General features: G+C 44.2%; 1 protein-coding gene across 1 annotated transcript in view; it reads right to left on the bottom strand.

The window, feature by feature from the left end:
- The window catches only part of IL7 (interleukin 7), a 38,538-nt gene extending 34,727 nt beyond the window's left edge, over positions 1-3,811 (bottom strand). Inside the window, exon 1 of the mRNA XM_075920481.2 lies at positions 3,022-3,811. Within this exon, the coding sequence (XP_075776596.1) occupies positions 3,022-3,031 (10 nt within the window). The 5' untranslated portion in view covers positions 3,032-3,811. The remainder of the gene's footprint in view (positions 1-3,021) is intronic.
- Positions 3,812-24,426: the final 20,615 nt, after the last annotated feature.

Genomic DNA, 24,426 nt, shown 5'->3' with positions numbered 1-24,426 from the left:
TAGCTCCACCCTCAATGTATCTATACAGACCAATCATATTCTTTCTCAGCCTTATTTTTGCAAAGCTCAACGAGTCAAACTCTTCCAGTTTTCTCTCATATGATAAGCCTCCAATCCTTCATTCATAATAGTATGTCTTTTCTGCACCCATTCCAGTCTGAATTCAACTTTGACACTTGTAACAAGAATTGTACATAGTATTCCAAATGAGATCATACTAGTACCTTACAAAATGGTATTAATAGTTCTCTAGCTCTACCAGAATATAGCTGAGGAATGGTTCACAATTGCCTTTTTGACAGCTGTATCACACTGGTGGATCAAAGTCATCTTGTGATCAAGGAATACAGCCAGGTCTCTTTCCTCCTCTGTCCCTTCCACCTAAGGAACCCACATCTTATAGCAGAAATTATTATTAGACCTTAGGTACATGACATTTGCACTTTGTACTATTGAATTTATCTCATTTTTGTTATTCTAGTCTTCAAGGTCATCCATATCTTCCTTTATAATATTCCAATCCCCCTTCTTTTGATTATACCATTCCATTTGTACCCCAATGAAATTTCATTAGCACACTCCTATTTTCTGTGCTAAGGTCAGTAATAAAATGAGAGTAAGATTGGGCCTAAAACCAACCCTTGAGGAATGACACTGATAAACTCTTTCCAGTTACTTTTTGTCATAACCTGTTGTCCTTTCCCCCTTTTGCCAGTTCCTTATCCTCCTTACAATTTTTGTACTAATCCCCATTTTCTCTAATGTAACGAACCATTTTCCAGTTGTTTTATATTTCAAAAGACAAACAACAATGCCCCAAGTCTGTTCAATGCAATAGATCCAATCAATAATACTGAACAAGAATTAAGCACATCTCTTACAGATACTGGTATATGGCAACAACACCATAGCCACAGACCCACTTAATTTAGAAGTTTGAGACTAAAGTAACCTGCAAAGGAAAAAGAGGGCATTAAAGGTTTGTTGTGGTATATGTGGGTTTTTTACATTAGTAAATTTGGTCATAATGAAACCATAATACTCATACCATAATAAGAGCCACGAAAGCTCTGCACTTAAGAAGGGAAAAGATTTTCAGTCAGACTTCAGTTTATACATTTTAAAAAGTTAACATCTATTTATCTGCAATGACTCATTGCTGTGTTGGAAAAGGAAACATTTAACAAACTTTTAACAAACACTGCTCTTACACTGCAAGTATATGAATTCATGACTCCTACTTTCTAAAATCCTCAGCCAGCTGGATTTAACAATCCTGGGAGTTCCAGATGCAGGGAAAAGCCCCCATTTACAAAAAGCAACTATTAGTCCCTTCAGTGTTCAAGAAGGGGGGCAGGCAGACACACAATCACTTGTTATACCACACGGGAAAGAGATCACTTCAATTCCCTCAGCAACACCCTAGCAATATCTGTGGATTAAATGATGCTAATAGAAAGCTACCAGCCTGTAGCATCCTCACAGGGTTTCAATGCTTCCAAAAGCCTCCACTGGAAGCTGTTCAGGAGCACCAGCCAGTCCAGGTTGGTCTCTCCCTGCTGTGGCTGGGAGCATCGGGCAGTCTGTGTTCCTTTGGCTCTCAAGCCATGGAAATGCCCCAGTGGCCTGAAGAAGAGGAGCTTCTACAGCCAGCTCCTCAAAGCAGGGGCATGCACAGTGCTCCCAGGAGGAGGGGGATGGCAAGCAGTGGTGCCTCAAGTCAGCAGGGGCACGAAACTTCTTTGGGGCCACGGTGAACATAAGAACAGCCACACTGGAATAGACCAAAGTTTCATCTAGCCCAACATCCTGTCTTCTAATAGTGGCCAATGTGTGGTGCTCCAGAAAGAATGAACAGGACAAGAAATCATAAAGTGATCCATCCCCTGTTGCCCATTCCCAGCTTCTGGCAAACAGAAGCTGACACCATCCTTGCCCTTCCTGGTAAAAAATCCATTGATGGACCTATCCTCCATGAATTTATCTTGCTCCCTTTTTAATCCTGTTAAAATCATGGCCTTCACAGCATCCTCTGGCAAGGAATTCCACAGGTTGTGCACTGTGTGAAGAAATACTTCCTTTTGTTTGTTTTAAACCTGCTGCCTAGTTAATTTTATCTGGTGACCCCTAGCTCTCCTGATATGGGAAGGAATAAATATCCTTCTTTAGTCACTTTCTCCACATCAGTCATGATTTTATAAGCCTGGATCATATCTCCCTTGCTTCCCTTAACCCTCTCTTTTCCAACAGCCAGGAGAGGCCAGGTCTTTTAGCAGGGGAGTGTGAGGAGAAGGGAAACAGCAACTCCGGCCCCAGGCGGCAGAAAAACTGCTCCCTCCCCTCTCCCCCCCCCCTCCCCCAGCAAAAAAAGTAACATTTTCTTCCTGCATGCAGAGCAGGGCTGTGCGGGAGCCTGCAAATCCCAAAAGCTTAACACCCCCAGTCCTTGGGCTGAGGCAGGGGCGCCGACAGCACCTTGGAAGCCGGGATGCGTTGTTTTCCAGGCAAAAGTGTGTGTGTGGGGGGGGGGGGGGGAGACGCAGCCACTAATATTGGGCCAGCTCGTAGGACCCTCACAGCATCTGTATCTGCTGGGCCCGGCGCGCAGCTTCGCGGCCAGGGCGAGGAGCGGCGCGGCGGGTGGGGGCTGCTGGAGCTGAGGAGGGCGGACTGCAAGCGACCCCGCTCTCACCACTGCCCGGGAGCAGCCGGCTGCCCTGCGGGCAGGTGCTCGCGCCAGCCTGGATGGGGCGGCGGAGCTTCCTTGCCCGCTCCCCAACCCCCGCCGCGCTCCCTGGTTTCCCGCTAGCAGGCGGGCAAACGTGGGAACCGGGCGCTTCCACTTTCGCTCTGAAAAGCTGGGAAATTCCCGGTCGGATAGCGGGGATAAAAGCACCGTCGCGGGCGCCGCGGCTGCAGTGCGGGCGGCAGCCGGGAGCCAGCGCAGCCGGGTGAGGCGCGCGCTGCGGGGCGAAGGGCGCGCGCTGCGGGCTGGGGTGCGACGTGCGGGGCGCTGCTTACCATGGGACATGGTCCGCAGGGGGAGGTGGAGAGAGCTGCGCGGGTGGCTTCTCGGTCATGGTGGCGGCAGAGGCACGTCCATGGCGCGTGGCCGCTGCGGGAGGTTGGCGGCGTGCAGAGTCCGCGCCGGGACACGTGCTGCGGGGCGGAGGGGCCGCCGGCGTCCCCTTGACTCACCAGCCCTTTGGCCGCAGCCACCTCGGGGGAGACGCGCTGGCTCCTCGGGGCTCTGCTTTTCCCATGGGACTTCCGCGTGCACAAGCTACTTTCACTTTCCGCTCGGCCCGTGGGGCCCCTGCTCTCCAGCCAGGGCTGCGGGCTCGCGGCTCCCCCGCGGCTGCACGCGGGGCTGGGCCCGGCTCTGGCGCAGGAGATTCCCCTCCCGCGGCAGAGCAGGTGGGGCGGAGAAGTCAGCGCGCTCCTCTCGCGGCTCCCCCCCCCCCAGCGCAGAGAGCAAAGCCCGCGCCCCGAGACCGGCCCTGCCAGGGGTCCGCCCTCGCCTGCACCCCAGGGAGCCGGAGCTTGCGGGCAGGGCACAACCCGGGAGCGGGGAAGCAGAGAAGGCGGCAGCGCTGCACGCCAAAGGCAGAGCCCCGCAGAAGTGACAGCTGCAGGCGCTGCTGTGTGCGGCTTGCCCCTGTCAGGGGGAGAGGAGGTGGGATCACACATGCCTTCGCCTTCCACGCCCAATCTCCCGGGGATCCTAGAAGTGCGGGCAGAGGCAGAAGGGTGTACCTTGGCAAGGCGCGTGGAAAGAACCATTCATTAGTAACCGGGGCATTCCGGAAGGCTGCTGCTGTTGTTTGTTTGGGTAGTTGTGTCTTTAGGGGCGGGGGTGTTTCCCGTGGGGGGGGGGGGGATCCCGATCCCAGAGCGTCCCACTCCACCTCGGGGGCTATGCCAGCTGGCACCCAGGAGCAGGGGATTAAAACTTGCGACGTGCCACGGGGTGCAGGTTACTGTTTTGGATTTCCTGCGCGGCTTTCCAGCACTCCCTCCAGAGCGCGAGCCAGACGCAGTCCGATTGAGTCTGCCTGGACGTACCCACTAGTTTAGCCCGCTGGGTCAGAGGAGAGCAGCGAGTGGAGTCAAGGCAAAGTGAACAGCGTGAAGTAGCGTCAGTGCACCCTGCTCGATGTGAAAGGGTTTGAAACGTTAGGGGGAACAAGCAGTGCCTCCCCAGTGAGTCTGCCTGCAGGCATCATTTCACAGCAGTTCCTTCCCTCACTGAAGTCTATGGAGTCCCGCCCAGTCCCAAGCCACAGCAGTCTGCTCACGGGGATCTCCATGCAGGATCCGGCCCTAACTTTGTTAACTAGTTACAAGGTATTGAATGGAAAAGAGTTTTTCCTGAGATTACTGAATTCATCGCTGGCTTTTCATTGGTTCTACTTGGCAAGCACCCTACCTGTATCGAAATTTGTCACTTTCTCTGGTCTAAAGTAGCCTGACTGATTGATATTGAAGGCATAGTGCAGGCAGGGCTTATTGATGGGCGAAGCCACTGAGGGGAGGGTCCAGAAGTTTAGGATGGGCATGATTTAGGGTTCTAGCTGTCCTGGCTGTCTTTGAAGGGAGCACTGGTGACCCTGTTCATGATTTGGGATTCATAGGAAAGCACCAGGAGCACTGGAGGGGATGAAAGCTTTGCATTTTAAAGCCCCAGTTTTGCAAACACTCATGCATGTGATGAACTTTATTTACTGAAGTAGCCCTATTGATCTCTGGTGGTATTACTGCTATGAATCAAGGTAGGGGTGGGTATGATTGCAAAATCACAGCGAAAAGATGTACCAAAAGTTATGCAAGCACATGCTAGCAAACTCTTAGTTTGTAAATCTTATAGGAATACTTGATTTAGCTGGCTTTAGATATTGTGAATAAAAATACTAGAAATCAGCATATAAAAAGATGTGACTATCTCTCTGTCAGTGGTCTCCAAGCTTTTTAAGTATGAGATCACTTTTTGACTTTAAGTGCAATCAAGGATCTACCTCAAACCCAAATACCCTTGCCCCACCTTCTTTGTGCCCCTTCTCTGAGGCCCTGGCCCTGCTCACTCCATCCTCCCACACATTCATCAGGCTGGGGCAGAGGGTTGGGGTGCAGGCTTGGTCTTGAATTAAGGGATTTGGAGTGTAAGAGGGGCTCTGAACTGAACTTGGAGCAGGCCCTTGGGGTACTGGAGGGGGTTCTAGGTGCAGGCTCTGTGAGGGTATTTGAATGCAGGTGTGCTCTGGGCTAGGGCGGGGCATGGGATGTAGGAGGGGATTCACTACTGGGGTAGGGTTTCAGGATGTGGGCTCCAGCTGGGCATTACTAACCTCAGGTGGCTCCTGATTGGTGCTGCACTGGGGCTAAGGCAGGCTGACTCCTGCCCTCGGCCTGCACCATTCCCAAAAGCAACCAGCAAACTCCCTCCCAGTCCTGTTGTGCTCCCTCTCTCCTTTGTGGAGAAAGGATACAGAGTGGGAGAGGGAGCACCTTGACATCAGCACCCTTCCTCTACCTCCCCTGGCCTGCACAGCAAGCAGGAGGCTCCTGAGGGGACAGCTCCAAGGCAAAGTGCAGGAGATGTGCAGCAGTGGGGGGAGGGGCAGCAGAAGTGCCAGCACTTGATAGCCTCTTGGCCAAACCAGTCAGGATCACCTATCAGAGGCTCTAAGATCTACTAGTAGATCCTGATCTAATGGTTGGTGACCACTGGTCTCTGTATATAAAAAGGATTTTCCTGCGGACGACAGAATGTTTCTGCCAGGGGACAGAATGATGTCACCAGCGTGAACAGTTTCCCCGAAGTGAAAGTGGCTGGAGAGAGGGGGGTAGGCGAGCATAGCAAGCAGAGGGCACAGCCCGCTAATAAACTATACAAATAAAACATTCTATAGTGTGACTCATTTAGTTACTAGGCTGTATTCCTTTGAAAATCCATTCTGAAACTCAGGGTTAAATTCTGAAATCAATGTGCATTTTGCTGTTAATTTACATGGTGCCAAGATTTCACCCATGGACTTCTAAATAAATATAGGTGTTTGTTCGTGGTAATGTGTTGTTGAAATATACTAGTAATGTTTTTGTTCTATAGTCAGAGTGACAAGCAAACTATTGTTTAATGGTCATGTAAAAAGATATGCAATATTTTTTTCAACTCTTTAGTATGGTGCTAGGCAATCTGCAGCCCATCAGGATTCTGTGTTTGGCCCATGCACCCCCCCAGTCTCCGCCTTCTCCAGCCCCTCTCATGCACTGGGGACCCCGCACTTACCTTCTCCTTTCCCTCCCTTCCAGAACTTCTGTAGCGCCATAAATTGGCTGATTCGTGCCCTGTTCCTGCTTCTCCCCCTCCTTCCCAGAGGTTGAACATGTTGATTCACAGTGTTCAAGCTCTGGGAGGAGCAGGGATGGGGTGTGAATCAGCTGATTCAGAACGCTCCAGAAATACTGGGAGGGAGGGGGAAGAGAATGGATGGGGTGCACTTGGGGGAGGAGGCAGGGGGAAGAGGCCAGGTTGGGGTTTGAGGAAAAGGATGTAGTGGGGACATGGCCTGGAGTGGAGGGGGGGGGGGGGGGGAAGAGGGAGAGGGTCAAGCAGCCCCTGGCAAAAGGAGAAGTGACACTCATTTGAAATAAGGGCAAGTGCGAGGTGTGTGGTTACTGCACACAACACTGTAAGAACTGTGTACTCCTTCCTCTTCTTTATGGTACTTTTGCTGGCAATTTAATTTTCCTCTCAAAATATATCACATTGTGTTGAAAAGGCCTAATAAAGAAGGAGAATCAAGTGTAATATATTTAATCTTATTCTTGGGGTAATGTCTGATTTCAATCTTGTGGACCACTGAGATGAAAGAGGGTCACTCATGTGGCCCACTTACTAGCCTTGGTTACCAATCGCTGCTGTAGTAGCTTCTTGTTTTTTCGCAGGATCATGTCTTCTGTATAAATTATTCCGATTATCCAAGATAAGTAAAACTATTGTGAAATCAACTACTATTTTTTGGCTACGATTTATTCAGCAAAAATACTCATATTTTTAAAACTGTAAGGGACACCAATCAATTTGAGTGAAGTAGCAGAGATTGAAAATTACAGTTGTGAAGATTAAATGTAAATTAACTCTATGTGTTACAGGAGTATCTCAGCATTCATTAATTGTGGGTGAAAAATCATTGGAGGATCAATGATATTAAAAAGGATTTGACCCTAAACTAGTATAATTAACTGATGCCATTTTTAAAAATTTTGGAAACATGTTTGATACATAGGCTCCAACTATGTTCTTTGTGAAGTCAGTAGCAAAACTCAGTCATTTGAATGCTACAATTTAACAGAAAAAACTTTTAGGTACTGGTTCTACAGTTTTTACCTGGGAAAACTTTAATTTACTTTAGGCAGAATCTTGCTGAAAAGTAATATAGGATTGAACACAGTTGTTGTATTGCTATACTTGACAACGGCAAAAAAAATCCAACATTTTAGTTTACTATTTATGATTTGACTAAGAAAGCAGGTGTGGAGAGTAGGTGGATTTCAGAAAGATGTAGGTAGTGATTCTTTCTGTACGTATAGCACTTTTTGTCTGTTCTTGTTTGTAAATACATATGTTTCCTGTAGTAATAACCATGATTTCTTGCAAATTTTGAAAAATAAGCAGAAATATTTTTGAAAAGCAGAGAAAGAAAGCATTTAAGTTTGCAATTAGGGACGTAAAATCCTGCTTCATTGGTTAACCAGTTAAACATATTGGTTAACAAGTTAACCAATTATAGAGAGGGAGGCTACGGGGCTGCTCCAGCCCACCTGGGCTGCAGTGTTCCTCCTGTCCTCCCTCTGCCATAGGCAGGGCCATACATGGATAAAAGCTGCGCCTGAGGGGCGCTTGGATCCACCACGGATAGGGACTGCTTTGGATGACCAAGGTGGACCTCTCTACTGGTTAACCTTAACCACTAAGCTTCACCCATTATGGTAAAATGTTTAATAAGGTTACATGGAAGGCTTACTGGTTAAGTGGTTAATTGGTTAAACCTTCACATCCCTAGTTTGCATAGCAAACAGTGCCAAGATACCAATAGCATTCTCATTTCATGGGTGATCATTCTTGATGAGTTTAGTACACAACTTTGTGATAAGTGCTGTTCATCTAAATTATCTTCAATCAATATTATTAGAATGATAGACTTGATTACATTTTTAAAAGTACACCTGATAATGTTCTTAATTTCTGGAACCTATTAGTGAATAGGTAATTGGCAGCAATTACTGCAACAAATTAATTGGAAGACCATTTAAGGGGTCGATCCTTCAAGTTTTCATTTTGATGTGACTTTTGTTTTTTAGGGTCGGGGTCTAAAATATTATATGTAACACAATTGCAGTAACTTCTTTTCAATAAACAATAACATTTATGTGTGTAATTGTGTCATTTAGATTTATGACCTATTATGTAAATTATATTTCGGCAATATTGGAGAATGATTATTATTAACAATACTATCAAAATACAGAAGAATATAGCAGAAGAACTTGTTTTTATTTTGAGGCAAAAGAGCTAAATGTTGTAGCTGAGACATACTGACAGAATCCAATCAATCAAAGTTGCTGCTTTTCATGTCTTTATATTTTAAGGATAAATATATGATTGATGATAGACTTAATTGAATTTTCTCATTCTCAGTTACAGTTTAATGTTAAATAGTCTAGGGACTTTCTGTATGTTACATAAAGCCTTTGTTTACTTGGGATTCAACTTTAAATGCATTTTACACTCAAAACTCTCATTGACACGCATGTTTGGCCTTATTTTATATTGCAGCAAAAACTAGGGCTCCAGTCCTACATGTTAGACCAAAAACACTTATTGACTTCTATTGGTTCATGATGGATACTTTTTTCTGTGCATGCAGTGATTATGTTATCTTTAGAATTGAATGTTATAGGACAGTGTTTCTCAACCTTTTTTTTTATAAAGTATCCCCTTTTTAAAAAAAAATTATAAGTACCCCCAGTACCTACAGTTTCAGACACACAATTTTTTTTCTACCATTGCAACACATTTGTTTAAACAGCTTAATCATAGCTAAGAGGACGATGACATTTGTGTGTGTAAAAAGTACAAAAATAATAAAGCACTGTAAAACTTAAAACAAAAATTCAGTTTTCTTCAAATTTCAGTTGTGTTGATGTACCCCCAGACTTCTCTCGAGTACTCCTAAGGGGACTTGTACCAATGGTTGAGAAACACTGTTATAGGACAGCCAGGTGAAGTGATTTTTTTTAAATGCACTGCTTCTCTAATTGAGCCAAATGTATATTTTTATGTGAAAACTCCAGCATAGTCTATTTATCTCCCCACCCTGCACATGATCCTGTGTTCCTTTTGTGCCCAAAATAGACTTTTTTAGGCATTTAGCATTTAAAGGCCCAAACCTGATTTTTTCTTACAGTGTCATTTTTTTCTTTTCTCCGTACCACCCACAAGTGCTAGCTTTGAAAAACTTATGAAGAAAATACCTGTTTTCATAATAGCCATAATTGGACTTTAAAGCATAATTAAAATAAAAAAAACAAATATAGTTGCTGGGGTGGTTTTTCATGGCTCAAGCTATCTACATAGGACATGAGCTACTACAAATTTCCATGCTAACATTAAGAGTTGAATTAAATAGTGTTCTCTTTTAGTGGACACATTGTTTAGGGCTGTTCTTTGGAAGAGTAGGTACTTACACTATCTCTGCTGTCTTTGCAATCTGTAGCAAGAAAATATTTGCATTTCTTGTTTGTATTTTTTAGTTGGAAGTGTTTATATTTACTCAGCTTGCATCTTAAAATAAGAAAATTTGATGGCTGAAGGATTGTGCCCTTGTGTAGTTTGGAAGAGAGAAAACAAGAATTTGTTTCTTATAAGCTTTTTTGTTGAAACAGTCTACAATTGTGCTTTGTAGTATGCAAAAGAAAATATATATGTTTAAAACTTTAACAAAGTTCATTTTAATAATATGTCAAAATACGCTTTTGGAGACCTAATTAGGAGGAAAACCATAAGGATAAAGAAATAACAAGATGTAAGCTACTTTCATCAAGATTATTACTGCTTCGACATTATGGAATATATATATTTAAAGCTATCTGAATTTTAAAGGTTTCTGTCATTCACATGTCCCTGAAATCTTTAAAATAACCTTTTTTGAATTTTTGAACATTCCTATATTTCTAAATCTTATTAGGAATGCCTATATTGACTTTTTGACAATTTTTTAAAGGTGAACAAAACATTCATACTTATAGGCTGTGTTAATATCATTTGGAGTTGACAGGACAAATCAGAATTCTTTTATAATGTCACATTTCTCATAAAAATATCACTGTGTAAGTACGCTTGAAGGGACAGAATAAATCTTACCTGTTAATTGTACCCAGCATAATTATGAGGAAAGAATTGAGTTAGGACTGAAAACAGTAGTGATGCAAGTATTTAAAAAACATGTTTTATTTTAAACTTGATTGTGTGTGCAATCTAAATTCTGATTAAATTCTTACTAATAAGTTTCTGAAAAGTGTAAGGATCAAGCATTCTTTTTTTGACTCTTCCTTTAATGTATGATATCCAGGATATCATACATGCTGCTTTATAATGAAAAGATCTATTCAGTAATTGCCTAGTGATTTTGGAAATATTTTTTGAGAGCTCACCATTGAACTATGAAATTCATGCTTCACTGAGTCATTTTCAGATGGATTTTCTTTCCTGATCTGTATTTATTATTTTCCTAGTGTCTTGAAGTTTCCTAGTAAATTGTATCATCATTTGTCAAAGAGAAACCTCCCACATGTTCTGTTGGATATGTTAAGAATATACACATGGAAGCTGGCTCCCACTTGATTCAGCCAACTATTTCAAGTTGTTGACCATGAGAAGCTTTAGCATATTTCTCTTATCAACAGAACTAATGTTTTAAAGAAATACAAAAAGCATGTTCCTCTGTCAGTTAGTGTTGAGCACCTTACTCAAAACTGTCAGATGTGGTAGAAAATACTATCTGAAAACTCTAAATGACACTTTATGTGAAAATCTGGAGTGTGTTACACTACTTTTACACTTATTTTCCTAAAGTTACGTGGTAGAAAAATGTGTTCAGTAAATCTGACTTATCTCATATTTTTATGTACATTTCTGTGACTTTTTTCATTTGATTTAATTACTGATCTTCAATAGTAGCATTTACCTAAATGCATGCATGCACACATGGTTCCGTCTCATTTGGCTATTTTTATGAAAGCACCACTGCTTTATGTTTTGGAATCTTTTTTGCAAACTTTAATAAATTCTAAATGCAGTTCTGCAACCTGCATTTCTACATTGTTGTCTATAAAAATAAATGATAGTGGTTTTCTAGCTCTTGCCTTCTATAATTATTTATGTTTTAAAATTGTTTGCCATCAAAGAATGATCTGGTTCTTATGGGACACTTAATCATCCTGACATCCGCTGAGGGACCAATACAGTAGTACACAGACAATCCAGGAAGTTTTTGGAGAATATAGAGAATAAGCTCGTAGTACAAGTGCTGAAGGAACCAACCAGTGGCCATGCGTAGCTTGACCTGCTGCTCACAAACAGGGAGGAATTAGTAGCGGAAGTAGATGTGGGTTGCAACCTGGGAGTCAGTGATCATGAGATGGTTGAGTTCAGGATTCTTTCCAAAGAAAGAAGGGAGAGCAGACTTTGGCTCCCTTGGGGAACTGATTGGCAGGATCCTCTGGGGTGCTAACATGAAGGGGAAAGGAATACAGGAGAGCAGACTGTATTTTAAGGAAGCCTTATTGAAGGCACAGGAACAAACCATCCTGATGGGCAGTAAGAAAAGCAAATATGGTAGATGATCAGCTTGGCATAACAGTAAAATCTTTGGGAAGCTTAAACACAAAAAGGAAGCTTACGAGAAGTGGAAACTTGGACAGATGACTAGGGAGGAGTATAAATATATTGCTCAAGCATGCAAAGGTGTGATCAGAAAGGCAAAAGCGCAATTGGAATTGCAGTTAGCAAAGAATGTGAACGGAAACAAGAAAGGTTTCTACAGGCATGTTAGCAATAAAAGGTTGATCAGGGAAGGTGTGAGACTCTCACTGGATGAAAGAGAGAACCTAGGCTATGTCTAGACTGCAAGCCTCTTTAGAAAAAGAGCATTTAGACTACAACCAGTAATTTTGAAAAAGCAAGCCGCTTTTTCGAAAGAGCGCACCCAGGCAGTCTGGATGCTCTCTTTCAAAAAAGCACAGTTTGAATCACGTAGTGCCTTTTTTTGGAAAGAGCACTTTCAAAAAAAGGCATTCTTCCTCATAAAATGAGGTTTTCCGCAGTCAAAAAAACTGCTGCGTTCTTTTGATTTACTTTCAAAAGAACGCGGCAGCAGTCTAGACACAGACCCTGAAGTCTAGACACACCCCTAGTGACAGATGTGGGAAGCTGAAGTACTCAATGCTTTTTTTGCCTCTGTCTTCACAGATAAGGTCAGCTCTCAGACTACTGCACCTGGCAACACAGTATCAGAAAGGTGGGCAGCCCTCGATGGAGATAGAACAGTTAAAAACTATTTAGAAAAGCTGGACATACAATATCCATGGCACTGGATCGAATGCATCTGAGGGTACTGAGGGAGTTGGCTGATGTGATTGCAGAGCCATTGGCCATTATCTCTGAAAATTCATGGCAATTGAGGGAGGTCCTGGATGATTGGAAAAAGCCAAAATGCAGTGCCCATCCAGGGGACTACAAACTGGTCAGCCTCAACTCAGTCCCCGGAAAAATTATGGAGAGGATTCTCAAGGAATCCGCTTTGAAGCATCTGGAAGAGAGGAAAGTGATCAGGAATAGTCAACATGGATTCACCACGGGCAAGTTATGCCTGATGTCTGGTTGGTGGTCCGTATAAAACAGAATGCACCAAGGGTCAGTATTGGGGCTGGTTTTTTTCAACATCTTTATTAATTACTAGGATAAGGGGATGACTCCTTCAGCAAGTTTACAGATGACACTAAGCTACGGGGAGAGGTAGATACGTAGGTTGGTAGGAGTGGGATCCTTGAGTGACCTAGACAAATTGGAGAATTGGGCCAAAAGAAATCTGATGAGGTTTAACAAGGACAAGTGCAGAGTCCTGCAGTTGGGACGGAAGAATCCCAAGCACTGTTACAGGCTGGGGACCGACGGGCTAAGCAGCAGTTTGGCAGAAAAAGACCTGGAGATTACAGTGGATGTGAAGCTGGATATGAGTCAACAGTGTGCCCTTGTAGCCAAGAAGGCTGATGGCATAGTAGGATGCATTAGGCGGAGTATTGCCAGCAGATCTAGAGACGTGATTATAGCCGGTCCCCGAGTTGCGAACGGTTGACTTACGACCGTTCGCAGTTACAACCAAAAATGTCATAAATGGCGGACCCTGAGTTACGAACGCGATCCGCACTTATGAACAGCGCGGTCGCATGTAACTCAAAGGGGTCTGACTTACGAATAAACCAAGTTACGACCAATTGCTTGGTCTGTAACCAGTTCGTAAATCGGAGACAGACTGTATCCCCCTTTATTTGGCACTGGTGAGGACTCATCTGGAGTATTGTGTCCAATTCTGGGCCTCCCACTATAGAAAGGAAGTGGACGCACTGGAGAAAATCCAGTGGAGGGCAACCAAAATGATTAAGGGGGCTGGAGCATTTAATTTATGAGGAGGGGTTGAGGAATTTGGGCTTATTTAGTCTACAGAAGCGAAGCGTGAGGGGGAATTTGATAGCTGCCTTCCACTACCTGAAGAGGGGTTCCAAAGAGGATGGAGAGAGGCTGTTCTCAGTAGTGACAGATGACAGAACGAGGAGCAATGGTCTGAAGTTACAGTGCAGGAGGTCCAAGTTGGATATTATGAAAAGCTATTTCATTAGGAGGAGTCTATAGCACTGAAATGGGTTATGCGGGGAGGTGGTGGAATCTCTATCCCTAGAGGTTTTTAAGTCCCGGCTTAACAAAGCTCTGGCTGGGATGATTTAGTTGGGGTTGGTCCTGGTTTTGGCAGGGGGTTGGACTTGCTGGAATTTCCTGTTTTGGGGAAAGATTTTTTTTGTTGGTTTTTTTGTTTTTTTTTTAAAGCTGGGAGTTTCTTCCCCTTCCTCATGCTTGTATACTCTAAGAAATATGTATACCTTGTTTGTATTGATCTACAGCTATATGCTTTCTTAGGCCCTGATCCTGCAAAAACATGCAAGTTACTTAACTTTGTACACTGAGTGAACTCCAGACTTTACTGAAATACAAGTTCCTTCAGAATTTCACTCTGAACAGTCTCACTGAAGACAGTGGGACAATTCTGTGTGTAAAGGTAAACATATATGTACGTCTCTATATGATCAGAGTCTTTACGTCTTAAGTACTATCAGCTCTTAAATCTTGGTTTTTTTGCCATGTGGTCTCTTGCAGTTTTCTGTAAACATTCACTATTACATCATTCGTTGATCCAAAACATTTCAAGGATAGGGAAATATTTTCATGTATCTGTCAGTGCATTCTTTAAAATTATTCAGGACAAAAATTGTCCAGATAAAGAGTGCTAAATTTTTTGAGGGACCTATTTTTAAATTAACTTTCACCTTATAAATTAACAGATTTACTTAACAAGTATTGTAATTTTGAACAGGATATGTCTTTCATACATAACAAAGAGGGTAAAAACCTGCTTTGAGCACAAAATCAAATTTAATCTTAACTGTTCAATTGTTTTAATTTTGTGAATGTTAATTATTTTAGTAAATTCATCCTTTTTGTTTCATATTAACAATTTGTATTTTACTTGTCAAATTCTTGGGCCTATATGTATTGAAATAGAAACAAAAAAGATCCATAAATATAGCATTTTACTGGAGTGAAATAAATTGTCTTGATTAAAATGACACATTTCTTCTCTTGGTATGAATAAAAGGCAGTTTCACAGCAAGTCAGCCATTTTTAACCTAACATTTAAAAATTATGGATCTGATCCTACAAAAATTTAAATGCTTTTACTTGAATGGGATTACTTATAATGTTTAAAGTTAAGGATGTCCATTAGCACTCAGATTTGGAGTGGTGGGTGGCTGCACTGAAAAGATTAATCGTATCTATTATGATGCTTTGACTTATTTTATTAAGTCTCCTATTTTGTCCTTTCATTCTAAACCAAATATTTTATCTTTCTTTTTCTACAAAGTCTCATTTTCAAAGTCCTGTTGGTAATCTTCAGTACCCTGGAGTAGCACTACCATAGGCAACTTTTTCCTTCTCAAAACTGGTTTGGTTCTCTTCTCTGTTTTTGCTTAAATAATCAAACCCTACTGAATCAATAACATTTACCGATAAAACATGAACTCTCCAAACCATGTTGTGCAGTTACCAGATAATAAGATCTTAGTATGCTCTAATACACAAAGGACTAAATTTTAACTACATAAAGGTATAACAAAGGGAAATACTTAGAGGTCTAACAATAAGGACAGAATTGCTGATAAGACCCCCCCCTCCCAAAAGCTTTGTGAAAGTTGCTTGAAATAATCAGAAGCATCTATTGTCTTGAGTCTGCAAGCTAACCCCATTGACGGGCTTTGTATGGGCATGGGGGTTCAACTATGTGGAACTTGCTGCAGAAATGGGGCATACATTAGCTTAGTCCATACTATGTCTTTTCAATAATATTGGCATCAGTTTAATCTAAACTAAGTATTCCTTTGGTGTACATCTTAATGGGGGACGTGGGATACAGGTTTGTTTTATGTGTTTGACTTTTGGCTGAGATCTTCACCCCAGCTCTGGGTAAATAAGCTGGAGAAGGCCTGCTGATGGGGAGGGAGGTGGGAGCAATTGTCCTGGGGCCCTGCTATTGAAAAGGGCCCATGGCTCTTGGCTGCCTGTGGTAGCTCCTGCGGTAATGGCCAGAACCCTGGGCCTTAAAAATCACCACTAGAGTGCCACGTGGTGCACTCTGGGAAGTGATGCAGTGCACTGTGGGCAGTGCAGCCATGCCCCTTCTGCCTGAGACCCCACCCCTTCCAGGAGCATGGAGACACCCCCAACCTTGCCCAGGGGCCAGCAAGTCTGTCAGCGACCCTGAGCTGGAACCATGTAAAGGCTACCTAAAAATCCTGTCTATGGCCAGGGCAGGATAGCTCTGGCTCTGTGGCAGATAGCTGTAAGACTGTTTCTGGAGGCCCCCATTGCAAACCCTGGCATATGAGAAGGCCCCTTTATCTTAGGGTATGCAATTGCCCACCCTGCAGCTGAGAGTCTGGCAGATGTACATGTGTTAGCTTTGCTGAATTAGCTCAGCAAAAGTAGTGCTCTGGCTGTGGCAGCTCAGACTAACTGTCCAGGTGTGTATCCATAGATTTGGGCAGCTGGCCCCAAAGGCCATCATTGGCATAGCTGCACTGCTATTTTTAGCATGCGAGCTCAGTCAACACTACCACATGTGAATCTTCCTAAGCCAGAAATTCCACATCCAAATACAGTGTAGCTTTGAAGATTGTATTGGGCAAGCTCCATCCTTCAGATCCTTGTTTATCTAATAAATGCTTAAGAACAGCTATACTGGGTCAGACCAAAAGGTCCATCTAGCTCAGTATCCTGTCTCCCGACATTGACCAATACCAGATGTCCCAGAGCGAGGGAACATAACAGGTAATCATCACATGGTCCCTCTCCTGTCATCTATTTCCAGACACCATTCCTACCCATTCTAACTAATAGCCATTGATGGACCTAACGTCCGTAAATGTATCTAGCTCTTTTTTGAACCCAGTTAAAGTCCTAATCTTCACAACATCCTCAGGCAATAAGTTCCATAGGTTGATGGTGTGCTGCTTAAAGAAAAACTTCCTTTAAACTTCCAATCAATTAATGCTTCAATTTGGCTGGTAGTTTGTTTAATGTATGGTTTTCTTTTTGTTATAGTGACTTTTGATTGTCACTCATCTTCATCAGACTCTGAGACTCACCTCTCTAGATCAGATAAGTATTTTCATTAACTTTATTGTTCATTCAGGATCAAATTATGTTGATGGAGTAGCTTTCTCTTCACAGTTAGTAGCTTTTCCTTTTCTATTCCTTTTTTAGGTCATCTAATATCTTTTTATTGCCTAGAAGACCAAAGGACTTCCAGTTTAGGTATGGAATTGATAACTTGTAGCATGTGCTTGCAGCATATCATTTAACTAATTAACTTAGACATATGTTAGAATTCTAAATTGTATATGCTTGTTTTGTATTTAACAAACTGAAGTGTATCATAAAAATAGAACTTTGAAATAATCAATATAAAAGCAATTCTTAACTGCAGTACTTACATGGAAAGAACATAGATGTGAAGTTGAGGCAAACACAGTTGTCCAATCCCAGATATTCCAAATGCTCTCAAAGGTTCTCACCACACTAGGGACTCGTCTACATTGGCCCCTTTTCCGGAAGGGGCATGGTAATTTTTGAGATCGTAATAGGGAAATCCGCGGGGGATTTAAATATCCCCCGCGGCATTTAAATAAAAATGTCCGCCGCTTTTTTCCGGCTTTTAGAAAAGCCGGAAAAGAGCATCTACACTGGCCAGATCCTCCGGAAAAAAGCCCTTTTCTGGAGGATCTCTTATTCCTACTTTGAAGTCAACCTACTCCTTTGAAGTAGGAATAAGAGATCCTCTGGAAAAGGGCTTTTTTCCGGAGGATCTGGCCAGTGTAGATGCTCTTTTCCGGCTTTTCTAAAAGCCGGAAAAAAGCGGCGGACATTTTTATTTAAATGCCGCGGGGGATATTTAAATCCCCCGTGGATTTCCCTATTACGATCTCAAAAATTACCATGCCCCTTCCGGAAAAGGGGCCAGTGTAGACGTAGCCTAGGGGTATGTCTACACTACAAAGTTAATTCGAACTAACAAACGTTAGTTTGAATTAACTTTGATAGGCGCTACACACGCGAACTGCTAGTTCGAACTTAATTCGAACTAGCGGAGCACTTAATTCGAACTAGGTAAACCTCATTCCACGAGGCCTAACGCCTAGTTCGAATTAAGTAGTTCGAATTAAGGGCTGTGTAGCCACTTAATTCGAACTAGTGGGAGGCTAGCCCTCTCCAGCTTTCCCTGCTGGCCACTCTGGGCACCACCAGGGAAACTCTTCTGCCCCCCTCCCGGCCCCGGAGCCCTTAAAGGGGCACGGGCTGGCTATGGTGCCCGTGCCAGGTGCAAGCCTGCCAGCACCCAGCCAGCAGTCCCTGCACCTGGCACGGCACGAACCAGCCACCCGCTGCCACCCAGCCTGCCGCCTCTTCCTGGGACCACGCTGGCGGCTCCCGGGAGCCTGCCCGGGGCCGCAAGAGGTGGGCGCCCGCCTGGTCTAGTGCGGAGATCGTGGACCTCATCCACGACCTCCGCACTAGGCACAGGAAAGTGGCCGTCTAGGGCATGATAGCTTCCAGCCTGGCCACCCAGGAGCAGGTTTGCATGAAAATCAAGGTGGTCCACTGAGACCCCCGACCCTGAGCCCTGAGCTTAGAACGACCGTACTGGGTCAGACCAAAGGTCCATCTATCCCAGTAGCCTGTCTCCCGACAGCAGCCAACACTAGGTACCCTGGAGGGGATGGACCGAAGACAATGACCAAGCCATTTGTCTCGTGCCATCCATCTCCAGCCTTCCACAAACAGAGGTCAGGGACACCATTTCTACCCCCTGGCTAATACCACTCTATGGACTCAACCTCCATGACTTTATCTCACTTCACTTTAAACTCTGTTCTAGTTCTAGCCTTCACAGCCTCCTGCAGCAAGGAGTTCCACAGGTTGACTATTTGCTTTGTGAAGAAGAACTTTCTGTTGTTAGTTTGAAGCCTGCTACCTATTCATTTCATTTGGTATCCTCTAGTCCTTCTATTATGGGAACTAATGAAGATCTTTTCTTTATGCACCCTCTCCACACCACTTATGCTTTTATAGACCTCTATCATATCCCCCCTCCGTCTCCTCTTTTCTAAGCTGAAAAGTCCCAGTCTCTTTAGCCTCTCTTCATATGGGACCTGTTCCAAACCTCTGATCATTTTAGTTGCCCTCCCCTCTCCCACCCTCTCTCTTCTCCTCTCCCACCTCCTTTTCCCAGTCTACCCAAGTTTTGTTCAATAAAGAGAGTTTCTATTTTTGAACACACGTGTCCTTTATTTTGTACATCAGGAAGGGGGGCTAGGGAGGGGTAAGTGGAAGGAGGTGAGGGAGGAATGGGGCACGAGCCCCCGATGGGGATGACTGGGGTGGCTCTGTGGACTCCTCGGGGTGTTAGCTCTCCTGCAGCCCTCCAAATGCTCCCCCCAGATGGCAGCCTGCGGCAAGTGCAGCCGGGCTGATGGCCGAGTGCTGTGATGTGCCAAGTGTGGGCACTCAGGGCACTCGAAGCCAGGACTGCTTTGCAAGTGGGGAACCCCTGAGAACTCTCTGTCTGGGGTGGGGGTCGGATCCCTTTAAGCACAGCCCGTGGTTAGCCTGAGACAGCAGCTCCACGCTCTAAGTCCTAACCTGATGCCCTGCCGGCACTGCTTCCGGCCATCCTTAACCTCGGTTCAGGATCCACTCAATGTGGACATTCTAGTTCGAATTAGCAAAATGCTAATTCAAACTAGTTTTTAGGTCTAGATGCACTAGTTCGAATTAGCTTAGTTCAAATTAACTAATTCGAATTAAGTTAGTTCGAATTAGTGCTGTAGTGTAGACATACCCTAAGAGTGTAATTGTGCTAGCTACGAAGTTGATTAGATGTGTTTTAGGATACTAGCCTGTTTTCCATGAAGATCAGCTGGGGCATTAATCCCTAGGGACTAAAGGAATCATGATAGAAATTTGCCAACTATGATTTTGTTTTTCTACAGTTGTAACTCACTATATTCTAGTGTGGATCAAGCCTAACACATTCATTTTAAGAAGTTATTGTTTGTTAATACAGCAGTAGTGCTAATATCAGGATGAAGAGTAGGAGAAAGGAACGGTCTTCACTATTTTATAGTTACACAGTTGTTAAAAGACTTGATAATTATGCTCTTACAGGTAGTGTATGGAAGAACCAGGGATTGAACATAGGTCTTGAAATCTATGTCACTACTACAAGGCCACTCTTCCTCTAATCTGTTATTTCTATGATTTTTACTCCAATCACTGGCATGACGACCACTTCTGTCTTTTTTATCTTCCCTTTTTTATTTAAAAAACAAGCTTATAGGTCAACTTTAGCTAATTTCTGAATCGTGCATTGACTGACTCAAGTTAGAGTGTTTCTGTAAACTAATGAAGAATATTTTGAAAAATCTATGTAGGATCCACTGTATGTAGTAACTGTAGACAACTGTAACTTCATAATTCTTCTCTTAGCTTCTACTTTATGTAAACTTGTAAATAAAAACATTTTATTATATTTAGTACAGTTTCTTTGGCACAAACTACCGTACTGTATCTATGGAAATTCTATGAACATTTCCATTTTCTTCACATTTTAGACCTATAATGAGCATGGCCACTCCAATTTCTTGGTAGAATTCAAAATATCCTGGGTTCATTCCCCAATCTATCTATTTTTAGAAATGTGCATCTGTCTGTCCATGAGTCTGCTTGCTTGAGAACTCCTCCTACAGGGTAAAAGCTAGGACCACCAAATTTGATACGTAGCTTCTTTTTATCCTAACTTAAAGCAAGGTCAGGATTTAGTTATGCCAGGAAAATGAAAGTACCAGGAATGAAACTATTTCCCATAACATGAGGGGGCACAGAGAGCAGTGTTGTGATGCTGATAGTGGCCACTGGGGGAAGCAAGAGTGGGGGAGAGTTATACTGCAAAGTCAGCACTGGGGGCAGCCACATCCCCAAAAGAGAGGCCAGCAGGGCTTGGGCTCACCATCTTGCCTACTACCAGACCGAGTAGGTAGCCCCCTGCCCGAAACCCTTTCCCTTCCCGGTCCTCAGCTGCAATGTTGGGTGGGAAGGGGGCAGGCCCCTGCCAGTTGAGGAGCAACGGTTGGGGACAGAAGACCACTGCAGCCTGGGGGGAGACAGAAGACCACTGCTGGCTGGGGAAGGAGAGAAAGCCCCACTGGTTGGGTCCTCCCGCCCTGAGCCCATTCTCACCACTCCCAACCCTCACTCTCACACTGCCTCACATCCCCAGCCCCTGCCCTGAGCCCCTCCTCAACCCCCTCCCCACCCTGACTTCTACTCCTGCCATTCCCCCAGCTTCCTACCCAGGGCTGGCTTTAGGAAGTGCGGGGCCCAATTCGAACCAAATTTTGGTTGAGCAAAAAAAACCCAGCAGACAAAGAAACAATTCACAGCCCCTTTAAATACCCAGCTACAAGGCAGAGTCCCGCCTTTCAGCCAAACCCACGGGCCGACTCCCCCTCCCATGGCGCATTCCTCCAGGACAAACACCCTCTCCCGCAGTGTGCTCGGCCCACTTCCGGGTTTAGGGCACAGGGCCCGATTCGGGGGAATTGGGCAAATTGGCCTAAAGCCAGCCCTGTTCCTACCCTGCCCCTCCAGGTCCCCAAGGCCCTGCCCTGACTCCTGCACCCTCCATCCTATCATCTTCCTTTCCGGAAAGACCTGGGCAACACTGGGTAAGTCTTCTGGTACATTCACATACATGCAGATTTGTAGTAAGGCAAGAATATGAGAGGACTAGTAAAACTAGTAATTTTTCAAACAGTTTTTCAGTCAGGAATCATATTAGACACAAGATAGCTTCAAAGGAAGGCATTTTTTCTTCCTTTTCATGCCATATGACATTAAGTTCATTTTGGTTTTGCCTGATATTTTTAGTTGCTTTTAACATCTTAAAATTCGTTTCATGTGGAAATTTGGCATAGTCTTAGTCTGAAGTAAGTTGTACAGTTTGAATAAACACAGTCACGTAATATGTTGAAAATGAACACAATTGAAGGCATCAGGGAGAGGAAAATTAGTCTTATTACTTTTAAATGTAACTTGTGAATAGTTCTATTGCTTGAGTGATAGCAATTTGGCAGGAGCATGGTTCCTAAATCCCTAAGTGTTGAATGTTCTGGTGAAAAATGGGTGTGAGCAGTCAATATTAGTAAATATATTTAACTACATATTTTCCCCGGCTTTGCTTGGGTCCTTAATTCAATTAATCATAGCTTTTTGGAAAATAAAATGAAAATGTACATGTTTCATTTAAAGAATTGCTCAGGAATGGAGGTGGGGATGAGGGTCCAGTGTACAAGTCACCCAGGGAGAGTGGACTACCCCAGTCCTTTCTCACCATAGCAACTTGGGGCCAGGTGAGAAGTGCCTCTCAATGGCTGCTGCATGGGGCACAGCTGGGGGGAAGGAGAAGATGTAGGTTCAGGTTCATCTACCCTCTGCACTCCCTAGCCGGAGTGAGGAATGCCGCAAACTGTGCACTTTCCCCTTGCTCTTTGACAAAGGGGAATAGCCAGCAATGTTTCTGTATGAAGTGTGTGGGGGGGGGGGGGGGGAGGAGGAGGAAGCTCCCCGCCATCCATAAAGACTGCCTAGAGGGGTGGGAGGCTTGTGACTGGGGAAGTCCCAAATGGGTGTGTGTGTGGGGGGAAGGGGGGAGATGCCCCCAGCCAGCTCATTTTCCATGCCTAGTGATTCTGTCTCTTTTCTATATGGTTTTATGAGAAGCCATCCCATTCCAGGCACATAGCCCTTTCCTTGCTTTAAGTTATGGTAAGAGGAAGCTGCATACTGAATTTGATGGTCCTACCTCTTATTGTTTAGGAGGCGTTCTTGAACAAATGGACAGACAGACAGACTCAATTATTTAGCAGACGAATTAGCGTTTAAAAAAAAATCAACCTGCAGTCTGTCAGTATTGCAGTGGTTCTGTACCTGCATGCATATCTTAAAAAGGCATGTACATAAGAACATAAAAACATATAACATCACATAAGAGCGGCCATACTGGGTTGGACCAAAGGTCCATCTAACCCTGTATCCTGTCTTCCAACAATGGCCAATGCCTGTTGTTTCAGAGGTAGTCAATAGAACAGGCAATCAACAAGTGATCCATTTCCTGTTATCCATTCCCAGCTTCTGGGAAACAGAGCTTATGGACACCCAGGGCTGGCTCTAGGCACCAGCAAATCAGGCAGGTGCTTGGGGCGGCACTTTGCCAGGGGCAGCATTTCAGGTAAGCAGCCGGTGCCTTCCCTGTCAATTCCTAGCCCCGTCCCGCCAATTTAAAGGGCACCAGCCAGGAAATGCTGGGAAACACCACAGCTGCGCGCAGCCAGCTGGCAGCACCAATGCGCTCCAGAGCCTGCTGGCCGCCCCTGTCTCTTCTCCTGCTCCTCCCCTCCCCCGGCAATGCCTAGCCCCGCCCTGACCTGCCCTGCCAATTTAAAGGACCGCGGGAGAAGCTGCGGCTGCACAGGCAGCACTGGCACCATCTGCACCTGGCCCCGGAGCCTGCTGGCCACCCCTGTCTCCTAGTCCTGAGTCCTGCTCCTCCCCGGCGGCTGCTACCTCCTCCGAGAGCCTCTCCACTCCAAGCCATCAGCCACTCCTCCATCTACATTGTGTGGAAATCCGAGGTACGATGCCCCCTTTCCGCCTAGGGTTGCCATGTGTCCGGTATTTTCACTTCCTGTCCAGTAAAAAAATCAGAAAATACCGGACACCTGGCAAACCTACAAACACTCAGCCCACTGGCCCAGCTCCCAGTCTCTCCCCCCAGGCCCCAATAGCCTCAGCCCCACGGACCCTTTGAAGTCTGTTCCTAGTATATTTGTCTTGTTCGTGTTTGCAGTAGAAGTAGAACCAAACAAGGATCCAGCACACGCACGCGCGCACACACACACACACACACACACACACAGAATATTAACTGTTCTACACTCTTCAAAGAACCACACATGCTGTTTCATAGATATTTCTTTAAAGAATTAAACTTTGTTGATCTGGGTAAACTTTTGTGTTTGATGTCTCTAAGGCAAGCTTCATTCCACATATAGTGGTATTGGGCACATACAACTCTCCATTTTAAGTAGCCACTGCATTCCAAAACAAATTTAGTTTAACAATACAACTGTTTATTGATGTAGTTTAGATATCCTCTGTGCTATAGTTATAATTGGTTGACAAGTATGTTTAAACAGGGTGGTATTATTAGCTGATTGTAATTGGTTTGAAGATTGATTAAGTATAGCCATAAACTACTTGAGTTTTAGATGTGGCACAAGTTCTCCCTTCTATTTTTGGTTCTTAGTTAAGGAAATATAAACTATTTGTGTTAATAGTTTTTCATGCATTCAAACCACAATTAAAAAGTAGCCTATTTCTAGAAGAACAATAAAATAGAGATTTAAGGTACATTTCCCACT

The sequence above is a fragment of the Pelodiscus sinensis genome, chromosome 2, assembly GCF_052426305.1.
Source record: "Pelodiscus sinensis isolate ZL-2025 chromosome 2, ASM5242630v1, whole genome shotgun sequence".
Classification (NCBI taxonomy): Eukaryota; Metazoa; Chordata; order Testudines; family Trionychidae; genus Pelodiscus; species Pelodiscus sinensis.
Note: the sequence above shows the minus strand (reverse complement) of the source record. Positions and strands in the feature narration are given on the sequence as shown.